Source organism: Peromyscus maniculatus, chromosome 3 (assembly GCF_049852395.1).
Source record: "Peromyscus maniculatus bairdii isolate BWxNUB_F1_BW_parent chromosome 3, HU_Pman_BW_mat_3.1, whole genome shotgun sequence".
Classification (NCBI taxonomy): domain Eukaryota; kingdom Metazoa; phylum Chordata; class Mammalia; order Rodentia; family Cricetidae; genus Peromyscus; species Peromyscus maniculatus.
Window position 1 is genome coordinate 130,439,557 of NC_134854.1, and position 24,331 is coordinate 130,463,887.

Sequence of the window (24,331 nt, forward strand, 5' to 3'; positions counted from 1 at the left end):
ATATGTACTAGTGAGGTCCTTTGGAACAAAACAGACCCAGCATGTGTGCTTTGGGACTTACAGAGTTGTGGAGGTGGGGGCAGAGGTCATGTAGACAGAACGGCAGCCAGAGCCTTTGCTGAAGCACTGGAACATGGGAATCATGGGTCCTCAAAGATGGGCCAGAGTGTTTGTAAAGGCCCTGGCATAGAAAAAAGCCCCAAGTGGGTTCCCTTCATTTGGGAACAACAGGAGCATGTTATTTTCTTGTTTTGTTTTGAGACCAAGTCTCATGTCATTGGCCTCCAACTTGTTCTGTAGCTGAGGTTGGCCCTGAACTTCTGAGCTAGCTTCATGCCTGGCTATGGACCCAGAGCAATTGAGGGGATCTGACTGTGAGAAGAGGATGTCTAGGGTTTGACAGGAGCTGTCTGGCAGTTTTGACAAGTGGAATAAAGAAGCATTTCTATTCTATGCTGGCAGCAATTTGACTAAGCGAGGGACTCCTGATTTCTCCAGATAGGGGCTTAGATGTGAAGGAACTGGTATGGGACTCTTCACAGCTATAAAGGAAGCTCCACAGTGGAGCGCCCACGGGTGAAAGGCTCAGGAGGGAGGGATGCTTGCTACTGAAGAACAGATGCCTTTCCTCAGAATGGGAATGCAGGGGAGGGACCTCTAGCAATGCCAGGCTGATCGCCAAGATGCCTATGGAGTGCCAGCAAGAGCAGATGGGCACTGTGAGTCTTCAGATGGGTGGTCCTGCAAAGGACACAACATCCTTTAGGTGGTATTCCAGCTGGAATCTCACCACAAGGAAACATCAGACAAACTCATATGAGGAAGATCCTATTTCTTTTCTTTTAAAGTTATGGCTGTAAAAGATGATAAATAGCTGTAGAAAGATCATATCTACATACAGTACTGATTCTCAGTTAGATCCTGAACTAGAGGTAGAAGGAAGTGCTGGAGAAAACATCATTGAATCAAATGGCAAAATGGGAATATAAACCATAGGTAACATAAACATATACCATTAACAATAAATTTGGTGGAACGGATAACTGTCCCAGAATATATATACTTTACACTAAATGGATGTTGTGATAAGGACATGGTATATACAACTCACTGTGAAATTCTGGAAATAATTTCATGTATACATGTACATATCTATATATGTGCATATATCTGGGTATGCTAGAGATCAAAGCTAGGGCCTCGTACATGTTCTACCACTGTAGCCCAACACACACACACACACACACACACACACACACACACTCACACACACACACACACACATACATTCACTCACACACATAAAATATTGAAAGGTTGATACTGGGTTTAGAATGCTTTTTGCCTTCTAAGCTCTATAAATTTTCAACTCTTTCCAAACAAAAATCTAGGAAGGTGTGACCATGAATGAAGATGTCAGCCTGAATTCCTGACTTCAGGACCAGAAGGGAAAAACCAGCTTGACCCTTCAACCCTCCCTGTTCTTGTGGCCCGGTGTGTTCTACCATCCAGATGGAATCAGAGAGGGGGCAACATGGGAATGAGATAGGGACAATGGAGGAAAATATAAGGGAGAAAAAAGCAATGGAGGCAGGTAGTGGAGTCTTAGCTTGATATAGTGCTGGGAGCTTTGTTTGCTCGTGGGACGAGAGACTGTTAATGTCCGAGTTAGCACCAGGAGCGTGGTAAAATTTAAAACAACAGTGGGAGATCAAAGTCAAAGGTGTTTTCTTTTTATATCAGATAGGTCCTTCATAGCCAACACCACATTCGTGTCTGCAAATTGTAAGGTAGGTCCAGAGCAAAGGTTCTGTGAGGTTCTGGAGGATGGAGTGATGAGCTCCTGCAGGGCAGGGTGGAGGACAGGAGAGTCTTCCCTGGAGAGCTGGACTTTGAGGTGAGCTTAGACTATTGCTGGATGAAGACAGTCCTTAAGGAGAAGTGGTACTGATATGGGAAGGTCATCACAGAATAGAGTTGGTGCAAGAGGAGAGAGAAAGACAACTTGGTAAAGGCCCAGGAGGGTGACACATGGCACGTACTTAAGAGTTGTAATGACACTGGAATGGCCAGAGTGGTGTATTCACGGAGGGGATACATTTAAAAAAAAAAAAAGAGCAAAAGAAATACATGGGCCTAATGAAGGACTGCCACCCATGGCTGAAGTTCTTTCTACAGCAAGCAGTAGTGATGTTCAAAGGATCTGCTCATGTGTCTCACCAAGCCTTCTCAGATGTCCTTGGACTGGGAGATCACCCTGATTGCTAGCAGCGACTTAGTGACTTCAGTCAGCTGCAGCCTCACTCTTCAGTGTGTCTTGGACCAGGACCTTGTTAGGAATGCAGGTGCCTGGCTCCATTGGGCCTACGTCAGAGATCACATTTTAACAAGATCCCTAGGCAAGGTACCTGCACAGTGTAGTCTGAGAAGTGCTGTGTTCAAAATTCAGCTATCTTGCACATTGAGTGCTTCTCAGTTGTGCTGGGGCCTCTTGCATCAGAGTCACCTGGAGACTTTAGGAGATTGTAGACAAATTGCTAAACGGTGTTATTAATGAAAACCTGGAGCCAGATATTGGGGTAAAAAGCTGAGCAATCAGAAGATCAGAAAGAAGCTAGCAACATTCTCAATACTTGGAGATCCTCAGCCAAAGAGACCTACTTCTTGTATACCCACACCTATATGCCTTTTCTGTTCTGCCATCTTATTTCCTCTCTCTGCCCACCTACATCACTTCCTCTTCCTGCCCATCTCTGTCACTTCCTGTCTGTCTGTACAGACCTCCAGACCTTGATGGTTAGGCTGGGATTAAAGGTATGTACCACCATGCCTGGCTCTGTTCCCAGTGTGGCCTAGAACGCACAGAGATCTAGACGGATCTCTGCCTTCCGAGTGATAGGATTAAAGTGTATGCTACTATTGCCTGACTTCTATGTTTACTATAGTGATTGGCTTTTTCCTCTGATCCTCAGATAAACTTTATTGGGGTACACAGATAAAATATCACTACAGGAGATGTGAAGATTCCTAGGTCCATTCTATCTATCTGGGAGCCATCTACCATGCCATAGGATATGTGATGTGGAATCCCAAAGGAGTTGCTTCCAATGGAAACTATCATGGAAAGATGAATCCATCATAGAAAGATGGGTGGAAAATATTCTTCATGACCCACCTTCCAGTTGATGGGCCAGAAGAACATTGTGTTGTTTGAAAGCTCCCCAAGTGACTGTCACCTCCCTGTACTATTTTAGACAGAGGAGCCAATTTTAGAAGTAGATTGTGTCCATTAAGTTGGATTTCATGATCGTTCTGAGGCATCCTTCAAAAGGCTCTAAAATACCTTTTGCCCCACCCTTGTATTCATCAGTCACTTACTCCCTTTGATAACTAAAGGGCATTGGTTCATAGCAAAGGAAAGAGGAAAGCTTAATTTTATAATTCTCATGGGAAGTAATTTCATCCCTTGGAGGACATTTGACCAACTCCTGGAGTCACTTTTAATTCTTAGAAACAGGAGTGGAGTGCAGTTGGTTACAGTTGAAAGCCCAAGGATGATGCTTGGCACCTCCTGGAGTCTGTTCTGTATTGCTGTGTCAAAGTGTCTGAGACTGGATAACTCATGAGGTAGGAGGTTTATTTGGCTCATGATTCCAGTCTCTCTAAGGGCTCAATATCCTGTGCAGAAGGAACATGTGAAGGGGCAAGAAAACAGGAGACTAGAAAGGGGCCAGCTTCACTCTTTCTGTAACAGCCTTCTCTTGTGTGAGCTAACTGAACCTACCAGACTTGATCCACTCCCAAGAGACAGCACTCAACCATTTGTGGAGTGGAGAATGGAGCCCCCATTAGTTCCATTTCTCATTGCCCTGACAGAACACGTGACAAAAGCAGCTTCCCGAAGGACAGGTTTATTTTGGCTCATGGTTGAAGTTTACAGTCCGTCACGATGAGGAAGGCGTGGCGTCAGGAGCATACGGCAGCAGGGCAGAGCCAGGGAGCAGACAGAAGCATGCTGGTGCTCAGCTCACTTTCCCTGTTCTATTCAGCCTGGAATCTTAGCCTGTGGGACGATGCCTCCCACATTTAGGGTAGGTCTTTTCCTTCCACAGTTAAACCTTTCTGGAAACACCCTCATAGGCACATCCAGGGGTGTGTTTCCATGGTGATTCTGAATGCACTTGACAGTGAAGATTATCAAAGCCCCATGACCTCACCAGGACCTTTACACTGGGTACCAAGATTCTAGATTATGATCCTTTGGGGATGGACTATCTCGAAAGCATGGCAGCATCCTTTCCTGTACAAAGCAGCCTTCTCCAGTAAGGAATCACAAGTGGTACCCAAGATGCATATGGCATTGAGGAACCTGGTTCCTCAAAGCACACCTATTGAGTTTTAGAGTCATTTGCAGTATCCTCTTGAGACTCTGTGATCTTAAGCCATTATCTGAGTCAGGATTGTGCGGTGTCTTTGGGTGGATGTTCTTGAGAAGAGGAGAATCTTGACAGTCATTCTTCTTGGCAGATATTTTGAGTTTTCAAAAAGCCGTTTAGTGGTGGGCTGTGTTTGCTAGGATAAAAATAACATGTAAGCACATGACACATAGGTCATGAAAGAAACTAAGAAAACAGTTTTCATCTTCGAGGCACATGCTTGGTGTCAGTAAAGTGAGCCCCAGTTTAATTATTCCTGTTTTACAGGGCATAGGGTCAGTGTTAGGGTCTTTTAAGTAAGGAATCTCTTCACCGAGGGTTGGTTTACCATGTGCAAATGTCAGAAACGATACTGTGAAAACTGCAGATCTACATGTAGGGGAATGAAACTACATCCCCATCTAGATTCCCGAACTCATGGATTGGCGACTTTGATATAACATCAGAAACTCTAAAACTGTTAGAGGAAAACAGAGGGGAACACTTGAAGTTATAAGTAGAGGCAAGACTTTTCTGGAAATGACTTCACTAGTTCAGGAGATAATTATAAGAATTGACAAATGGGATTGCATGGAATTAAAACCCTTTGGCACGGTAGAAGGAATAGTAGAGTCAGGAGACAAGCATATAGACTGTGAGAAAATCTTTGCCAGCTGTACATGTGATGGAGGATTAATAGCAAACTAATAATGTAAATCATCCAGTCGATAAATAGGCAAGTCAATTGAACAGACATCAAAGGAAGAAATATGAACAGCTAACAACTGCATTAAAAAAAATTCAATGTTCTTAGCCATAAGGGAAAACATTTAAACTATATTGATATCCCACCTCACTCAGGTCAGACAACCTTTTAAGGAAATAAATGACAAATGTTGGTGAGGATGTGGGGGACAGGCACCCTTCTTCCCACCTGCTGGTGGGAATGTAGCCTCTGGTGCGGTCGCTATGGAAATCAGTCTAGAGGTTCTCCACGAACTAAAAATAGGAGTGCCCAATGATTCAGCTGTTCCACTCCTGGGCGCATACCTAAAGGAATCTAAGCCAGTACACCACCGAGATGCTTGGGTACATGTATTTTGATGTGCTGGTTACAATGGCTAAGATAATGGAGCCAGCATAAAGGCTCAGGAGAAGATGAATGGATAAAGAAAATGGTGCACATACCAGTACGAATGCAATATGTCTGCAGGAAATGTATGGATCTGGAGGTCATTATGTTGAGCAAAATCACATTTTCTCCATATGTAGAATCCATGTTTAAATCCATCCACCATCCATCTATCCAGCATGAACAAAATACAGTGATATGTCTTTAAATATCACAGTGAAACCGATGATTTTTGTGTGCGAATTCAAAATCCTAGTTTTTTAACAAGTGAGGGAATGGCCCCACGCCCACCTGGCAGAAGCTGGTTGGTAGTGCTGGGGGTGAACAGTACTGTGGCGTTCCAGATTAGGTTGTCGCCTCTCTAGGGGCAAGCAGGGAAGAAAGCAATAGAATGGCATACACAGACCCTCTTGTTGTCTCCCTGTGGAGCAGTGAGTCACATCCAGCTGTGACAGCTCTCTGCTCAACTGGCCCTGTAGCCTTGCACTTTGTGTACATGGTGTTAAGGAAGAGTCGCCTGTCTAAGGAAGGACCACGGGTCCTTTCTCTTTCTAGTCAATGGGCCACATCAAGAGATCTGGCTGCTGCCTAAGAGTAAAGGACCTGGGGCTGCTGGCCTGGCTCTCAAGCAACCCATTCCTCTGACGTCTCATTCTTTGTATGTCACACTGATTTTCCTGCCCTGCCAGTGGCTTTTACCTGTAATTCTCCTCAGAGGCCTTCCCTCAGTGACTCCTGCATCTCTGCCTGAATTTATATCCCTGTGTCTCTGTGCCCCAAATACCCCTTGGCTTCCCATGATGCTTGCAACCAGGTTTTACTAACTTTGTATCTCCAGTGAACAGGTTTTTAATATGTGTTTGAGTGGCAGCCATAGCACATCACTGGAGCAGGAACAACCTACTTTCCTTTTGTGTAGTGGAACTTTCTGGGGAAAAAGTACTTTTCCAGGAGACTGGGAATGACCAGCCCAGTAGCTTATGTAACTCCTTTCATGCCAGCCACCTTAAGCCTTCTGAAGGCCCCTTTGTGGCTTTAACCTGTCATGACTAGGGCTGTGGTTTTTGAAACACCAGGACTGTGCAGTGAGATTTATTAGCTTTTGACTCTGAGAGGTACTCAGGATGTGAGTTCTATACAGCAAGGGTTTTTAACCCCAAGTCTATGGTACTGTTTGTATCACGAATCTGACTTTCTCCTCAACCCACCCTCTATGTGTCAGATTTTTTATTGGCTAGATCCATCTACCATTTCTCTTCATTTTTTCACATGGAAGACATGTCTCCTCTCCCTTTGTGTTGAATTAGGACTTAAAAACAAACAAACAAGGCCAGGTGGTGGTGGTGGTGGTGGTGGTGGTGGTGGTGGTGGTGGTGGTGGTGGTGGTGGTGGAGGACCCACGCCTTTAATCCCAGCACTTTGGGAGGCAGAGGCAGGCAGATCTCAATGAGTTCGAGGCCAGCCTGTTTTACAAATCAAGTTCCAGGACAGCCAGGACTGTTCACAGAGAAACCCTGTCTCAAAAATCCAAACCAACACAATAAACAAACAAACAAGAACAACAACAAAAGAACCTTGAACTGAGTGGATACCTTGGGTTTGGTTAAAAAGTGTAAGCTTGAAAATAAATTTCAAAGGTGATTGTGAAAACTTGATATTATACGAAGACTGAAGCCTGCAGATTGGAAGAACAGTGCATGGGTGTCTGCACATGCAGCACCCACCTTCCACAGTGACTGGCCAACCCCCTGCTTCATGGCCCGATGAATTGGAAACCATTTCCAGACATTGTGTTATTGGATTAGAAAGGACATCTTTAAGTTGCTGTCTTTTAATGTGGTCCAGCTGTTTGGGTAGGATAAACAACCCAGGAAAGCTTGCCTGTGTTCTGTTGCCGGCCCTCTGGGCCACTAGGTATTGGGCCAGGAAAACTGCATTGCCTGAGTGTCCTGTCGGTGACACAGATGACTGAGGCCCATAGGGGAAGTTGATGATGTCACCTCTCTCCCTTCCCTTTCCCCTTCCCACTCCCACCCCTGAACCCTGACCAAACAAAGCATATTTTTCTAGTGATAGAAATCAGACACTTTTGACCTTTTCCATCAAGGGAAATTTTGTTTTTCTTCTTTCTTTTCCTTATCAGCAAGATCTTCCTCCTTTTCATGAAACCATAAAAAATATCTCATTGAGTTTTTTTTATATATGTATGTGAGTATGCAAGCATCTGTTTATACATATATATGTACAGATATTAAATGTATCCCTGATTCAACTTCACAAACTCATATCATTCCCATACTTAAATATAGAAAAATTGCTGGTTCCCCTAAAAGCATGCCATTCCTGCAAACCCCATCCCATTCCCCAGTGGAGGTGACCACTGTTTTGATATTGTCACTCTAAGTTAGTTTTGCCCGAGCTGGAACTTCATCTAAATGAGTTCGTTCTGTACAAACAAACTGCTTTTTGTTGTCACTGCTTTGCCAGCTTTTGCTCAAAATAAAATACCATTTGTGAACTCCATTCCTGCTGTTCTGTGCGACACTGGTTTGTTTTTAGGGCAGCATGGCCTCCCAGCATCTCAGTGTAGCGTGACTGTGCCATTTGCCTGCCTACTGCATCATAGTCATGGTATTTCATTGACTCATCGCTCTGGGTTAGGATCTCTTTGGAGGACTTTAAGAAAAGTAGCTAATTTCATCTTGAAAGTTAACTTGTGATTGAGCCCTGTGGCTGTTCCCTGGATAGATAAGAAACTTAAATATGTAGAGGAGGATAAGTTTCCCCGAAATTATTACAACTTACATGTGATAGAGCAGACTCTACACCCTTGAACATTTTAAGACGAACAGATCTGTATTGCCTGTTACAGGGCATCAAATGGGAGCTCCTTTCTGAATATGGCTCTGTCCTCTCCAAGGGATGGGATGATCTGTCCCATTAAAGGGAGACATGGAGACTGGGAAAAGCTTAGTCACCTGGAGGTTGATCAGCTATTAAGTGGCAGAGGCAGGCCCAGAACCTGTCTTTGTGGGTCCCTGAATAACAACAGTTGGCATTCTTTTTGATGTAGACAAAAGCTTTGTGCTTAGTCCCATTGCCAGAAGAGTGAAATATCTTTTTATCATTCACAAGTTGCCTAGGACTCTTGACTGTAAACAATAAAGAAAGAATTGCTAGCATTGGCCAATAACTAAGAATATAGGCTAACCTGTACGCTCAGTTCAGAAGATAGAGTCAGCTCTGAGTGCAATGGAGTTGTGATGGTTCTCCCAGGTCCATGCCAAGAACTTTTTGTGAGAGAACACTGCCTTTGGTCCTGTGACTCCCTTCCCATCCTTTCTTGACAGGACTCTGCTGTCTCTTGTCATGTGATCTTGATACTCCAGGTGATTTTTAATAGGCCACAATCCTTGTAGACATCTCCTCAGGCGTAGAGGCCAGGATACAGCGTCTGACTGCACAAGTGTAGGCCTTGTGTTCTGTTGGTTAGAAAACTTTTGGTGCCTTTTGTCTTCTACAGTGAGGAGAGTTACTGGTTCAGCTGATTAGTAGCTGCCATTCTCTGGGCCAGGGCCAATCTAAATACAATAATCTTTGCAAACAGGTAAATAAGAATGGAATTGCCAGCCGGGCGGTGGTGGCGCACGCCTTTAATCCCAGCACTCGGGAGGCAGAGCCAGGCGGATCTCTGTGAGTTCGAGGCCATCCTGGGCTACCAAGTGAGTTCCAGGAAAGGCACAAAGCTACACAGAGAAACCCTGTCTCGAAAAACCAAAAAAAAAAAAAAAAAAAAAAGAATGGAATTGCCTCAGCTAGAGGCCAGAAAAGAAGTCTTTCCTTGCGTTTCCAGTTCCGGAAGTTGTGTGAAAGATGGTCCTTCGAACACAGGAAAGGTGGCAAAGGCAGGAAGCATCCTCCTTGTGTGTATCATCGTGATTTTTCTATTTGGAGAAGGCATTGGGCTGTCTCAAAAAGAAAAACAGTACTCTATTGTCCTTCATCTTATAATGACAATGTTTATGCTTTTCGCAGACAGGTAATACCAGGTTTGCTTGGCACTCCCAATTGGAAAAATGTCACTATACTTCCAAAAGCTGCTGCCACAGCTTGGGAAATGTGATTAGCATGCAGTAGACACAACAGTGTCTAAACAGCTTCCGCTTAGAGTGACCTGGAGTTAATGACTTGCTCATTGAAAGGCATTTGTTGGACATGGGATTAGTTTGATGAACTGCCCTTTGAGGGTGCCCTTTGACCCTGAGTATCTTCTTACTGATTTGTTTGCTCCTTGATTATTGAGTGCATGTATGGCACAATCAGCAGTAACGCAAACCCATCCTCATTAATCTTAATCATGTAGTAAGTTTGAGTCGGGATGATTCTTAAGTATATGGTATTTTGCATTTCTTTTCTCATTTATAAGAAATTATCTTTGTGAGGAACTGATACCTCCCCCCCTGCCCCACCCAACTCATACTGTTGGTTCTCATCCTTTTCAGAAAAAAAAAAGCTGTGAATGATCAGCAGTTGGTTTTTTCTTATTTATTACACACACACACACACACACACACACACACACACACACACACACACACACACACACGATAAAGGTTGTATTTATATATGCTGGATTAATAAAGAGGTTTTTTTTTTCATTTTAAAATTTTAATGTATGTGTGTGTGTGTGCAGAGGTGTGTGTGTCCATGAAGTTCAGAAATTGATAGCTAGTGTCTTTCTCAATTGCTCTCCAACATACCATCATTATTTTTGAGACAGTCTCTCTCCATACTAGGAACTCACCATTTTGGGTAGGCTGGCTGACTAGCAAACCCCAGGAATGTACCTATTTCAGCCCCCTACCCCATGCCCAGCTCTAGGAACGTAGGCTCAGGCTGGTGCCCTCTGACCTCACATGGGTGCCTGGGGTCCTAACTCAAGTCCTCCTGATGTGCAGCAGGCACTTTCCCAATGGAGTCATTTCCCTCGCTCTTAGAGTGGTAGCTTGCTGGTTGCTTATCTCGTTGGTCATGTGAGGTAGTTTTTAAGGATCACAAATTCTGGAAGAGTCTATGTTTAATGGATTCCGCCAGTGAATGGGGCATGAGGTGAATCAAATCCAGACAACCTTCAGTTCTGGTAACAGAAACTGTAGGCACACAGGGAGACGTCAGTGCTTCTCTCAGGGCTCAGCTAAACACCACATCTTAGCTACTTTGCCTCAGGAGATCACTGAGGAGGAGTAAGTGAAAGTGTTGAGTTGCCTCCCAGCTGCGGCAGGGAGAGCCAGTGTGCCTGCCATTACGCCTCCCTAGAGCATCTCCTGCACATGCATTTGTAAGGGAAAGTAGTGTCCCAGGAACGAGTGAACAACTGAGTACCCCGAAGCAATTTAAAGTCTTAAATGTTTTCATTAACACGTGTACCTCCTTCAAACATTCCAATATGGAACTCAGATGGGGCAGCCGTACAGTAGGGACAGGGTCTCCTTTGGGAAATGACAGTGACTGGGAAGGAGGTGGATAGGACAATTGTACAATGCTGCAGAGGGACTAGATGTCACTAAGTTGATCACTCTGAAATGATTGATTCTGTCATGTGGACAGATTTTATGCTTATCAAATGTTGATAAAATACAAAGAATTCTATGCAGTAATTAATGCAGTAATTAAAAAATGCAGTAATTAATAACTCACACCTTGCACTTCTCAGGGTAAGTTTGAAATACTTTTAACATTCTCTTTGGGTTGGTATTTACCACTGTATTTTTTAGTACCTGCAGATTATTAACCTGTTTTAAATATCACTTGTCAGCTTACTGCTACTATATGTGACATTGGAGTTATAATACTTCTCTGTTTCTATATCCCATTTTCACTTTATTTTCGCCAACGTGATACTCTGTCTTATGCTTTTATGACCGTGCATATATTGTGTATTGTTAAGCACAATTTTAATGCGCAATTCTTTTGGACGGAAGGCTTGTTTTTCTTTCTTTGCATATATCCTTCATAGTATTTACTGAGCTTCTTTTCTCTCTGAAAGCTGCAATATGCTTCCATTTGGCAATGGATCCTCTACCTGTCCCTTTTGTCCCTAACACCGTACTGCCTTAGGGCTTTTGCTCTCCTTGTTTCAGCTGTGGCAGTGACTGGGCCCTGCACTATGTGACATTATGGAACTTTCTTTACCATAGCTGTTTGTGATGTTGATAGCCAGAGAGAAACATGCAATTCATGCCACAGAAATGGAGCTGGGCTATGGTACCATCTTTTAAACACTAAATAACTAGATTTTAAATGTCTTCTCTAGGGCTGGACAGATGGCTCAGCAGCTAAGAGCATTTGTTGTCTTGTAGAGGACTTGGGTTCGGTTCCCAGTCCCACATGGCAGATCATAACCATCTGTAGCTTCAGTTACAGAGGATCCAGTGCCCTTTTCCAACCAGGTGGCACATGCATGGTACATATACATACATTAAAGCAAGCATTCATACACATTATAGTAAAAATGTCTTTTCCCAGCACTCATGTAGGACTCCTTCCTCAGCAACCACCTGTAACTCCAGTTCCAAAGGAGCTGATGCCCTCTTCTGGCCTCTGCAAGGGCCTGCGCTCATGTACTTATACCTCCACATGGATAGACATAACACAAAAAAATGTCCTCTCCATCTTTGGGTAGAGTGTACCCCCCAGCAGCTTCCTGACTGGAGACTTGACTCTCAAACCTTCTTGATTATTTAGTGCAGTCAGAATTTTAGGTTCAAAATCATTATTAAGTCAGTATTTTAAAGACACTGTTGTGTTGGAACAGAGTCCTGGGATAGTTAATACGAAGTGTCTGATGGTATTATTATTATTGTTGTTGTTATTATTATTATTATATTTTTAATATTACTGCTTGAGAGTTGATGCTTTCCCGGCCCCTTGCTAGAAGACTCAAGCATGCTTTTCCCCATTAGTCTAAAATGTGTCCATCATACATAGGTATTTTCACCATATGTAGGGATTCTCACCATATATAGGGATTTGGAGAGGGTTTTTTTTTTGTTTGTTTGTTTGTTTGTTTTGTTTTGTTTTTCCCCCAACCTAGAAAGTCATCTTTTTCAGACCCAGGATGTTTTCCTCAATAATTTTCTGCACTTTCAGTGTCTTGTTTTGAAATCCTTAGGTGTTGGAGTTGTGGATTTTATCTGCTAGTTCCTTTTCTCTGTTTTTACTTTTGGAGAAAGTCTCCTAACCTAGTTTCCAAAACTTATTATGTTTAAAAACTGCGTTGTCATTTTATTTCAAGTTCCTCATTTTGAATTCCTTTCCTTTGTCACATATGAAGGTGTCATGCATATTTAGGATGATAATGTCCAGTCTTACCCACGAGGCTGTTGACTATAGTGTTGTACTATAGTGTTGTTGTACTACAGTATTGTTGTACTAGAGTGTTGTTTTACTATAGTGTTGTTGTACTATAATGTTGTTATACTATAGTGTTGTACTATAGTGTTGGTGATGATAGTGTTGTTATATTATAGTGTTGTTGTACGATAGTGTTGTTGTACTATAGTGTTGTTAAACTATAGTGTTGTACTATAGTGTTGGTGACAATAGTGTTATATTATAGTGTTGTACTCTAGTGTTGTTGTACTACAGTGTTGTTGTACTATAGTGTTGTACTATAGTGTTGGTGACGATAGTGTTGTTATAGTGTTGTTGTACGATAGTGTTGTTGTACGATAGTGTTGTTGACTAGAGTGTTGTTGACTAGAGGAGTGTTGTTGACTAGAGTGTTGTTATACTACAGTGTTGTTGACTAGAGTGTTGTTGACTAGAGGAGTGTTGTTGACTAGAGTGTAGTTATACTACAGTGTTGTTGACTAGAGTGTTGTTGACTATAGTGTTGTTGACTACAGTGTTGTTGTACTAGTGTGTTGTTGACTAGAGTGTTGTTGTACTATAGTGTTGTTATACTATAGTGTTGTTGACTACAGTATTGTACTAGAGTGTTGTTGACTAGAGTGTTGTTGGACTAGAGTGTTGTTGACTACAGTATTGTTGTACTAGAGTGTTGTTTTACTATAGTGTTGTTGACTAGAGTGTTGTTGACTATAGTGTTGTTGACTACAGTGTTGTTGTACTAGTGTGTTGTTGACTATAGTGTTGTTGTACTATAGTGTTGTTGACTACAGTGTTGTTGACTAGAGTGTTGTTGTACTATAATGTTGTTTTCACTCACCCATTCTTTCTATTTCCTGTTTCTTCAGAGTTAGTTGTGTTTGTCAGTTGCCAAGTACCTCTGTCGCATTGGGAGATGCTTCCTTTGTCTGCAGATTTTAGTTATCTCTGTAGATTAGATAGAAAGAGAGGAACAGATTGGGTAGACTGTAGATATGGGAAGACGTGAGCTGGTAGGGCTTTTGAATGGTTAGTTTCATTCACAAATTATCAAAGAGCAAGCCACCTGTCTCATGAGGGACTACAGGCAGGGCATCTCTCTGGGCCTTTATGTATCTTCTCTGAAGAGCCTGCAGGTCTGAGGTCAGCATACATTTCCAGTAAAGAATGAGACAGGAAGTATTTAAAGTAATATTTTTATTTTTATTCATTATGTGTATGAAGGTCAGAAGAAAACTTACAGGAGTTGCTTCTCTCCTCCCACCCTTACCCTTACCTGGGTTCTGGGGATTGAAATCAGGTCTTTAGGCTTGTATGGAAAATGCCTTTACCTACTGAGCAAGCTTGCAGCCTTCAGACAGGAGATATTTTAAGCTTTGCAGTTCAGTAGGCAAAACTGCAGATATTATATAACAAGAGAACAAATGTTTCATGAATGTTTCTATTGGTGAGAGTCATTCATCTTTTCTATAGATGTTGAAATTTAAATTCTACATAATTTTATGTTATAAAATACCATGTTTTTTTGTTTCTGGTTATGTGAAAATGTGAAATCCTTCTTAGCTTGTGAGCCATACACAGGTGGGTTGCAGTTGACCAAAGTTGGCCCAAGATACCATGATTGACATTTCCTGTTCTAGATTCCCAGCTGGTAAGAAGGTCCTGCCCAGTGAGAGCTTGTATATCTCACCATCCCATTTGTACATTTATATTTGATCCATTTATTTCTTGTTCCATCTCTTACTCCTTCCCCATAGTTGGTGTATGAAGCTTCACAACCTCTTTCTGTGCCCACCCCAACCTGTCAGCACACCCCATACATGGATTCCTCCTCTAGGAAAGTCCTGCTCGTTTTGACTGTGTGTGTATGTTGGTGGTGTGCATCAAGGGCTAGTGTCCATTTTCAGTCCATCCTTCAGGAGAAACCTAACTTGTACTGCACTCGATGGCTGCGGCCTCCAACTCCCAAGCTTTCCTGGAATTCTACAGACTGCCTCTTGGTTTTCCTCTGCAGAAATACAGGCTTTCTTCTACTTTATCTGTCAAGTTCTACCCCTTTCCTCTCTGCATCTTCATTTGTAACTTTGGGAGATGAATTTTGGTTTCATAGATGATACTGGATTTAAATTTTTTAAAAACATTTTCCTTCATTATTTCCCCTGGAGATGGAAGTAAAGGACTTTATTCTGTCTGCATGATAATTGCTAATTGAGCTCAAGTTTTTATAAGTCTCAAAACAATGTATTTTATGCCGGGCGGTGGTGGCGCACGCCTTTAATCCCAGCACTCGGGAGGCAGAGCCAGGCGGATCTCTGTGAGTTCGAGGCCAGCCTGGGCTACCAAGTGAGTTCCAGGAAAGGCGCAAAGCTACACAGAGAAACCCTGTCTCGAAAAACACCAAAAAAAAAAAAAAACAATGTATTTTACATTTTTGGTTGTGAGCCTAGCCTTTAACGGCTGAGCCATCTCTCCAGCCCTCAAAACAATGTATTTTCTTGATTTCAATAGGGAGGCTGTGATGTCTCTAATTCTGATGGGCAGCTGCAATGTATATCTAATCTTGACTTCCTTGCCTTCCCCTCTTTCCATCATCCCTCTTCACTTTCTGTCTCCTGACTTCCTTAGGCTGCTGTTTGGCATTTTCCATATACTGCTTGCTGGTTGACCTGCTCATCATTTCTGCTTGATGTTTTATGGACATCCCAATCTTGGTGTAGTCCAGATAGAATCCTGATTTCTAGTCCTTTGGCCAGTACATGCGCCTGCCTAGTCTCTGCTTTCTTATTAAGCTCCATGACAAATGAAAACTCTCCCATAGGAGCCGGAGATATGCCGAGTGCTTAAGAGAGCATATTGCTCTTGGAGAGAAGCCAAGTTTGGTTCCTATCATCCATATCTGGCTGCTCACAACCACCTATGACTCCAGCTCCAGGAAATCTGATGCTGTCTTCCTGCCTCCTCAGGCACCTGCATTCACATGCATAAACCCACACACAGACACACACAAGTGCACATAATGAAAACTAAAATAAACCTTAAAAAAAAGCTCCCTTATAACTGTAGGGCAGACCAAGTTCTTCCCACTACTATTACCAAGACTCAGATGATCCCCTACCCCAACCCAGGCCTCTGCTATCGTGCATGTTATCGCTTTCATTTGCTTGTAGAGACACAGCTCCTGTAACTCACTGTGCCAGCGTGTGTGTGTGTGTGTGTGTGTGTGTGTGTGTGTGTGTGTGTGTGTATTTATTACATGCTCTGAGTGGGTGGGTACTCCTGGGCCCACCTTTCTTCACCTGCCCAAGCTGAGGTTATAGGCATGCCTAGCTGTGTTGACCTTTAAATAAAGGTGCTGGAGATTCTAACTCATGCCTGCACAGCAAGTGGTCTAACCCACTGAGACATCACCCCAAGTCCTCTGTGTCCTGTTCTTTCAAGGTTGTAGACATCATTTCCCTCCCAGCTCACGGTCTTTGTATTTTATATGTCGACTGCTTGGAATGCTTTCCCCACAGAGTGTCTCCTCTTGTACTAATTACTTTTCTCAGTGCTGTGACAAAATACCCATCAGGAACAATTTAGAAAAGGGAGGATTTATTTTGACTCATGTTTGAGGTACAGTCCATCATGGTGAGGAAAGCGGGGGAGGGAATAGGCATGTTGCATCAGCAGTCAGGAAACAGAGAAAGATGCATGTTTCCATCTATTGCCCTTTTTTAGTTTTATTCAGCCCTGGATCCCCTGCACGTAGAGACTCCTTCCTAGACACACCCAGGGCTTTGTCTCCTGGGTGATCCCTATCAAGTTAGCATTTGAGATTGTCTATCACATTCCCATTCCACCCTTCAGGTCTACCTTCAGTTCTGGAGATGCTTTGCTGATGCCTGTGGGAATTTCTGGTTCTCCATGCAACCTGGCTGTGTCTAAAGACAGTTCCTGCCTCTAATTCTTGCCCCACTGTACCTACAGCAAAGGGTAACAGGAAGCTATTGAATTGCAAAACATTACATTTTAATTGCTTCATTTAATTTTCCAGTACTGTGAACTTGGTGTGACTCAACTTGACTATTTGAATAGTTTGTCTCTGTCACTGATAGTGTTTTAAGAAATTGCTGTGTCCAGTTCCCGTTTTAGTAAGTACCCAGTACCTGCACATAGCAAGCACTTCACTAAATAGTAATTGATTTTGTGCGTAGACTTCTGGAAGCTGAGAGCTGGAAGTGTCCTGAAAAGACCCTCCCTCCCCCAGCCACTGTTTCTGGAGCCCAGGATCATAGCACATTTTGGATCACTAATCCGGCCCCTTTGTTGAGCAGCTGTTCCGGGACCTAGGCTGGAGTTGAAATTTCTAGCCATGGGCGTAGGAGGGTGGTGTGGAGATCAAGGCCTCCCACCTTTATTCCTTGATGTAGTCTCTGATGAGAACATTTATTTCTTCCCTTCTGTTTGATTCCACTTGGCTAGAGGCACATTCGTGGCTTCTTGGCCTCCCATTTTCTCTTAAGCGTGTACCCCAAGCCCTTATTTCATAGTTAGCGCATCTACTACACAGTTCATCATTTCTTTTCCGACCAAGCTCGAGTGCATTTCAGCCATTGAAGATACCTGACCTTCTTTTCTCTGGGGTCTAGCTCACCCAGCCCTAGACCATCTTACCAACCCCTCAATTCAGCTGAGTCCTCTCTCTTAATCCAGTGTGGCATATGCTAAAGTTTAGGAATATTCCTAAGTGATATTTTTTTTAAAGCTTAATTTAGTTTATTCCTCAAAGGCCTAAAATAACACCTGTCATATAAGTTTTTTTTGTGTGGCATATTTTTGGAATGAGACCAAACCACAGTGTGTGTGGGCGTATTTGTGTGTATATATATACATACATACACACAAACATGCTTACTTTCCTCCTTGTAGATTATATGTATATATTCTGCTACTGAGTGTCTTGTATCTGAGTAGTTCTATACTTAACACAGTGTTGGGACCCAGCAAAACCTTCATTTTGCTCTGCTGTGCCATCCAAATAGCAAAGGGCACCATGGAATCGTGGAATTGCAAAATTCCAGAAGGGTAGTCTAACATTGTATTTGGATGCTTAATTTAATTTTCACTTTGAATCTGTTGCTAGGCAACCAGGAAGATGGGGCAAAATCAGCAAGGCTAATTTGGTTCCGTTACTAGTGTGTTCGCATCTCTTATATTTACATTGACAGTTGGTTGTAAATACACTTCAGCCTATGCAATGCTACATTTCATCCAAGGAAAGTAGTTGGTGAGGAAGTTGTCCAAGGCTTTCGATTATGCCTTGCTGAAATTCCTGCTCTCACCCTTAGGTGAAGTTACCTGAGTTTTGAGCCTGTGTGGCAGAGCCTGTTTGCCTGCTAAGTGACTTGGCCACAGCATACACAGGTCTAAGACAGCACTTCCCATTGCTTTCTGCTCCTTAGCATCATGGATTCAGCCTGTTTCTCACATCAACTTAAGTCAAGTTGTTTGTTGTTGTTGTTTAGTTTTTGGTAATGTATAGCACCAAGCTATTGGCATATGAAATATGTTAGAGGTTAAAAAAAAAAAAGAGGCCATTTTGTCTTCTGTATCTTACTATTGGTGAAAATTGGAATTGTTAGCCCCATTTGTCTTTAAAGTGAGTCATATGTTAAATGTTGGTGCTGTTGATTAGACCCAGTGGGTCATAAAAAACAAACAAACACCAAAGCGGAACAGAGGTGGTGGTTGTGGTGGGGCTGGCTGGAGAGATGGCTCAGCAGTTAAGAGCACTTGCTGCTCTTCCAGGGGACCGAGTTGGGTTCTTTGTTTTCCAGCGTTCTTGTTGGGCTTTAACTTTAGCTCGAGGAGATGTAAGGCCTTCTGACTTTTGTAGGCACCTGCATACATGTCCAAACACACATGAACATACATACATACATACATACATACACACACAAATAAATCTTTTTTAAAAAATGGATGTGAATTTGGGATGTGGATGTGGGGGAGGATCTGAGAAGAGTGAGAGGGAGTAGTGATCATGATCAAACATATTATGTACATGTATGAAATTCTCAGTGAATAACTAAAAATATTAGAAACAGTGCTGGTGACATATTTCTGAGTTGTTTTATTTAAGTGACAGGTTAGCTGGGCTTGTTTGTAAGGGAGCCTGAGGTAGGAGGGTCACCTGGGATGTAGCTGCGTGGTAGAATGCTTCTGTGACATTTGCCTGGCCACAGGTCCCGCGCCACTGAAAGGGTCTGGGGTGAGGTGGGAAATGTTAATGTAAGGAAGCCATCTTGGCTCAGCCTAGATGCCGCCTGGACCCTGTGAAGCAGATAGGACGTTGGATCCTGACCTGGAGTGTGGTTATTCAGGAGGTGGATGGAGAGTTTGCATGCATCCCGCTGGTAGGAAAACAGTCTCTCTAAGTGATGTCATCACTTTCCACGGGTTCTGTAAATGGCCATGACTTATCCCTTTCATAATTGGCACAGAGAGCAGCCTTATCTTTTAAGCTGGCTTCCTGCCATGTCTTTTGTTCTCTAAAGACCTGGGTAGTGCCTTTCAAATGTAATGAAAATTACTTTCAGCTTATTAATCAGATTCTCGATAAAGATGGATTTCAACATTCCCATGTTTACCTTGTAATGAACTGTGTGTGACCATATAGAAATACTGAGTTTATGAAACTGTAAAATGAAGACAATTCCTTTGCTTATACAGTTAAAAGATTTTTTTTTCTTGATAGCAAGTATTTGCAAGTATAGTATATAGAGAAAATTCACTGATCTCACTAGAAGAAAGAGCTGTTTGAATTGTAGTCAGGTTTTGGTGTTTATAAATTGGACATAGTGGTAGGAAGGAAGAGGGATCTTTGGTATGTAAAATGAATAAAAAATTTTCTTAATAAAAAAAAGAAAAAGAAAGAAATTGACATAGCTATGTTCTGCATGACTTGAGAGAGCCCTGATTAGACCTTATTAGAGCAAATAGGAAACGAAGAATGACAGACACACAGACCCATAGAACAGCTGGGACTGATTGGCCTGTGCTCTCAGAGGGAAAGCTTCAGAGCTCAGGAAGCTCCACGTGTTTTTAATGTACAGTTGAACAGGGGGGTGGGGTCTTTGCATACAGATACATGAGTAGGCAGGGTTTATGGTGTACAGCCGAACAAGGAGGCAGGTGTAGCTAATCCCTGCAGGAGCATTCTCTGTAGGGAGCAGTCCTCAGGCTGGAAAACCTTGTGGAGGGATGAAGCTACACCGGACATTTTCTGTACACATTGTCAACATTTGCACTCAGATCCGAGTAAGCCTTTCTCATCTCTCTGAGCCTTGCCTGAGGCATTGGTCCTTGACATGACTGTGCCCATGTCAGTAATGCACATTCACTCAGGACTTAACTCCATCCCTGCAGGACAGTATATGAATTTTTCTTACGGGGAATAAGATAACATGTAGGATGTATTGGAGAAGGTCTTCTAAGAATCTGTTCTAATGAACAGATGAGAATAAGGGATTTGCCTGTTCAGATGTACCTAAAGGGTGTGGTTCTTCCAAGTTGGGCATATGCTCCACGTTTATTAATTTTACTCTCTCTTAACATACTATTTGCATGCCCAGGATGTCAAAATGAGTTTCAGTGGTATTGGTTTTAAAAACTAGTTTCCTAAGGAAATTATTTCTGAGCTTTTGTTGTTGTTATTCTGGATAACTTGTTCAAGCTAAGCACATGTTCTACTACTTGTCTACACCCCCCACCTCCAGCCCTTTGGACTTTGTTTTGGCATAGCCCTCTTAACATAAATGTCTATTTTAAAAGTTATATACATGTGTTACTGAGCTTAAATATATACATTGAAAAATAAGCAGGACTATAGAAATTAGTGAGAAAGATGATAATGAAATAATAATGTAGTGTCTGGTTAATCACAATATGGCCACATAGTTGTTTTATACCTCATCGAAGTTCATGGACTTGTTTTGGTTCCTTTTCTAGTTGCTGTAAGGGAATACCTCCCAGAACTGTTTGAGAGAGGGAAGAATTTGTTTTCTTCTTTCCCTCAGTTATGGAGAGTATGATGGCTGGCCTGAGATGGCTGTAGCTTGCAATGAAGCTGATTTGCATCTCATTCGCAGATAGGAAGCGTGTTGGGTCAAGAAGTAGGGTCAGTCCATAACCCGAAAAGACCTGTCCCTAGTGGTCTTCATCCACCACATAGGCCCCCGGTCCAAAGGTTCCATGACCTTCCAAGACAATGCCGCCTGCTAGAACCAATGTTCCATATGAGTTTGTCAAGGACGGTTCCCACTCGGGTCATTTAGGCTGCTTTAGGGTAAGGTTCATCATCAGAAGACAATAGCTGAAGACTTTCCTTCATGATTTTGACCTTCTGGATGACTAGGTCATTCTCTGTACTTTGGGGTGGCTGACAAGAATAAGAGAAGATCACATCTGCCTTTTTCTTGTTTGCTCAGTTGCTCTGCTACTATGGTCATTGTGTCAATTTCTTTGCAGAAATCTTGAAGCCACTTGTCCATGCTGCATAAGACAGTGTAATAAAGTCACATAAGCCGGGACTGCTAACTAGAAGCAATTAGGATGCACTGATCGCAAGGGGACAAGGGCACGTTTATTGGTCTCAATTTGAAGTTTGCTGTTTTTGAAACTTCTCTATCCCAGAGGGCCATCATGCACGTGGCACTTGAAAGACCTTTGCTCTAGGAGGTGCTCTCAAATAAACTATATGTAGGCTATTAGTTTTGCATTAAAATATCAATAAGACCCAAAAAATAACAGTAAGACCAAAGATCCATGTATACATTGTTGTATACAGTGGGGACTTTTTGGCCTTGGAGTTATCTACCATGGATGGATGGTGGTAACTGTGGAGAAAGATTAAGAGCACTGGATTTGGACATGTAGTTCCTGTTCTACCATTAACTCTCTTGGTGACAATGGACAATTGATTACCTTTCTGTAAACCTCAGTTTCATCATCTGTAGCTTTACACAGTGATGGTGAAATTTTAAGACCAAAGTTTGTAAAAGGGCTCTGTACCGACACTTATGTGTAGGATATTATAAAACCTTAGTAAAACTAGAAAAGTGTCTGTCGTGGGCTGAGTACATATGCATCCCCAGTAACAGCTTTTGCCTTTTGTTCTTCTTTCTAGACTGCCTCTTTAAGCTATGTCCTATGAATCGATACTCTGCACAGAAACAGTTCTGGAAAGCTGCTAAGCCCGGGGCCAACAGCACCACCGATGCTGTCCTGCTCAACAAACTGCATGTATGTATGGAGGTGGTATATCAGTGACGGGATGCCAGAGTGGTCACCTGCATGGTGGCTGAGGGTGGCTGGGAAAGGGTTGGTTACGTCAGCCTCTGACCCCATCTGCTGGGCTTTTAAAACTCATCACCATCATCACCATCATCATCATCATCATCACCATCATCATCATCATCACCATCATCACCATCATCATCATCATCATCTTATGAGTGTTTTGTCTATGTATATATCTGTGCACCATGCGTGTGTACAGTGCCCAGAAGAGGGCTTTGGATTCCTTGGAACTAGAGTTGCTTATGGTTGTGAGCCAGGACTATAACCCAGGTCCTCAACAAGGGCAGCCAGTGCTCTGAACTGCAGAACTATCTCTCCACTGTCCTGACTTCCCTTTTTTAAAAAAAAAAAAATCTAAGGATAGAAGGACTACAATCATCTTGATATTTTTTGGGGATGTAGCACTCACCCCCACCCAGACTTTCCAGGAGTGGCTTGAGGCAAAATGGAAGCTAGAATTGAATCTTGGCTCCACCACTCATTGACCTTGAACTTGGGCAAATCATACAGTTCCTTCTCACTCTGCTACTTACCCATAAAATGGACACAGTGGTCAGGTCCACCTTAAAAGGAGAATGTGAGAATCACACCAAAGGGTACATAGAGGTCTTATGAACACCATCAGTGACCTAATTAGTGCTTATTAACTTTTGTCCATTCGTTAATAAATTTTGACTATTATCATTGTATTTGTCATATTAATTGGCATGTTAGAGAAATGCTCACAGTACTGCTGATTTGCTGTGGCCATAGCACGTCTCCGAGCCTGTCTGAGACAATCATCCTATAAAATTAGGATGTAATTCTTCTGGTACCTGACACCTGGAGAAGCTGTGTCGAAATGTAGAAGGGGGATATTGACATAGACCCATTGTAACATTATTATTGAATACTCCATTCCTCACACTGTTTCATTTTTCTCCATGTCACTTGTGTGTCTTCTTAGGATGTAAACTGCATGGGGCAGGCACCTATATCACTTTTGATTCTTGCTGAGTCCCTCTTGTGCAGCCAGGATTCACATACACTAGGTACTCAGGAAGTAGACAGGAGAAACATAAACGTGGTGCTTCTTGGTGCTTATCATAGCTTAAAGATGGTGGCCGGGCCCTGGAGGGGCTCAGAATGTCTCCAGTCTCAGCCTGCTCTGGTCTGGCTCAGATGTGGCAATGTCATTACCATTTGTATTTGATGAAGTGGAAGTTGAGAAGGGAGTCTTTCCCTCAGCATGTGCTGTTCCCATGAGGAGTCTGACTTCCAGATCTGCTGCTCAGGGTCCTAACTTCCATCGGCTCATACAGAGACCAGTGGGAGACATGAAGAGTCACTCCCACTGCACCGGAAATGAAATCCAGACTTCTTCCTGTTACGATTGTCTGTGCCTGGGCTTTGAACTTCTCTCTGGAGCTACTGTATTGCCCTCTTCTTACAGTAGGATTTATTCACTTTGTTCTATTGTGCAGCCCACACTCCTCCCGGTCACATGACCTTTCCAGATACTCCTGTCTAGATCACCCTAAGCCAAGTCTGTTCTTGAACTAGGACCTTTGTGTTCTTCTCGGCATCACCACCATTTCTCGGTGCTCCCTACGTCCTCCCAGAGATGCTTCCTGTTTTTCTCCACTTCAGCTTCCTGTTTATGTCTTTCTCAGTGCTGATTATAGTCTGCAATTATGTTTAATAAGTTCCTTAATTATTTGTCACTCATTAGCATGGCAGCCGTACAAGGCTGGGGCATCACCTCTCTTGTTTGCACCTGTTACTAGCTTCTCTCGTGGTGTCTGCAACAGAGGCGGCACTTGAGAAACACTGGCTGACCGAGCCTTGTGCTAGGCACTAGAGGTAGAATTGTGTGGGAGCCTTGACCATCTAGAAGCTTCTCTCAAATAAAGAACAAAGAGGTGATGCTGCCTCAATCAACCAAGAGGCAATACAGAGCCAACTACCCTCTACTGATTAAGAGCATGTGGCACAGCAGTCAGGGAAAGCGTCCTGGAGGAAGAGAGAAGGAATGTGGAAGCCTCGGCCTGAGGCATCTCCAGGAATTAACAGA

The 24,331-nt window shown here is 42.9% G+C and overlaps 1 protein-coding gene across 18 annotated transcripts in view; it reads left to right on the plus strand.

Moving 5' to 3' along the window:
- Itpr1 (inositol 1,4,5-trisphosphate receptor type 1) overlaps positions 1-24,331 on the plus strand; it is a 343,419-nt gene that overhangs the window by 101,283 nt on the left and 217,805 nt on the right. For all 18 annotated transcript variants that reach the window (XM_076567490.1, XM_076567491.1, XM_076567493.1 and 15 more), the window contains exon 5: positions 22,106-22,221. In XM_076567490.1, coding sequence (XP_076423605.1) covers positions 22,106-22,221 — 116 coding nt within the window. The remainder of the gene's footprint in view (positions 1-22,105; positions 22,222-24,331) is intronic.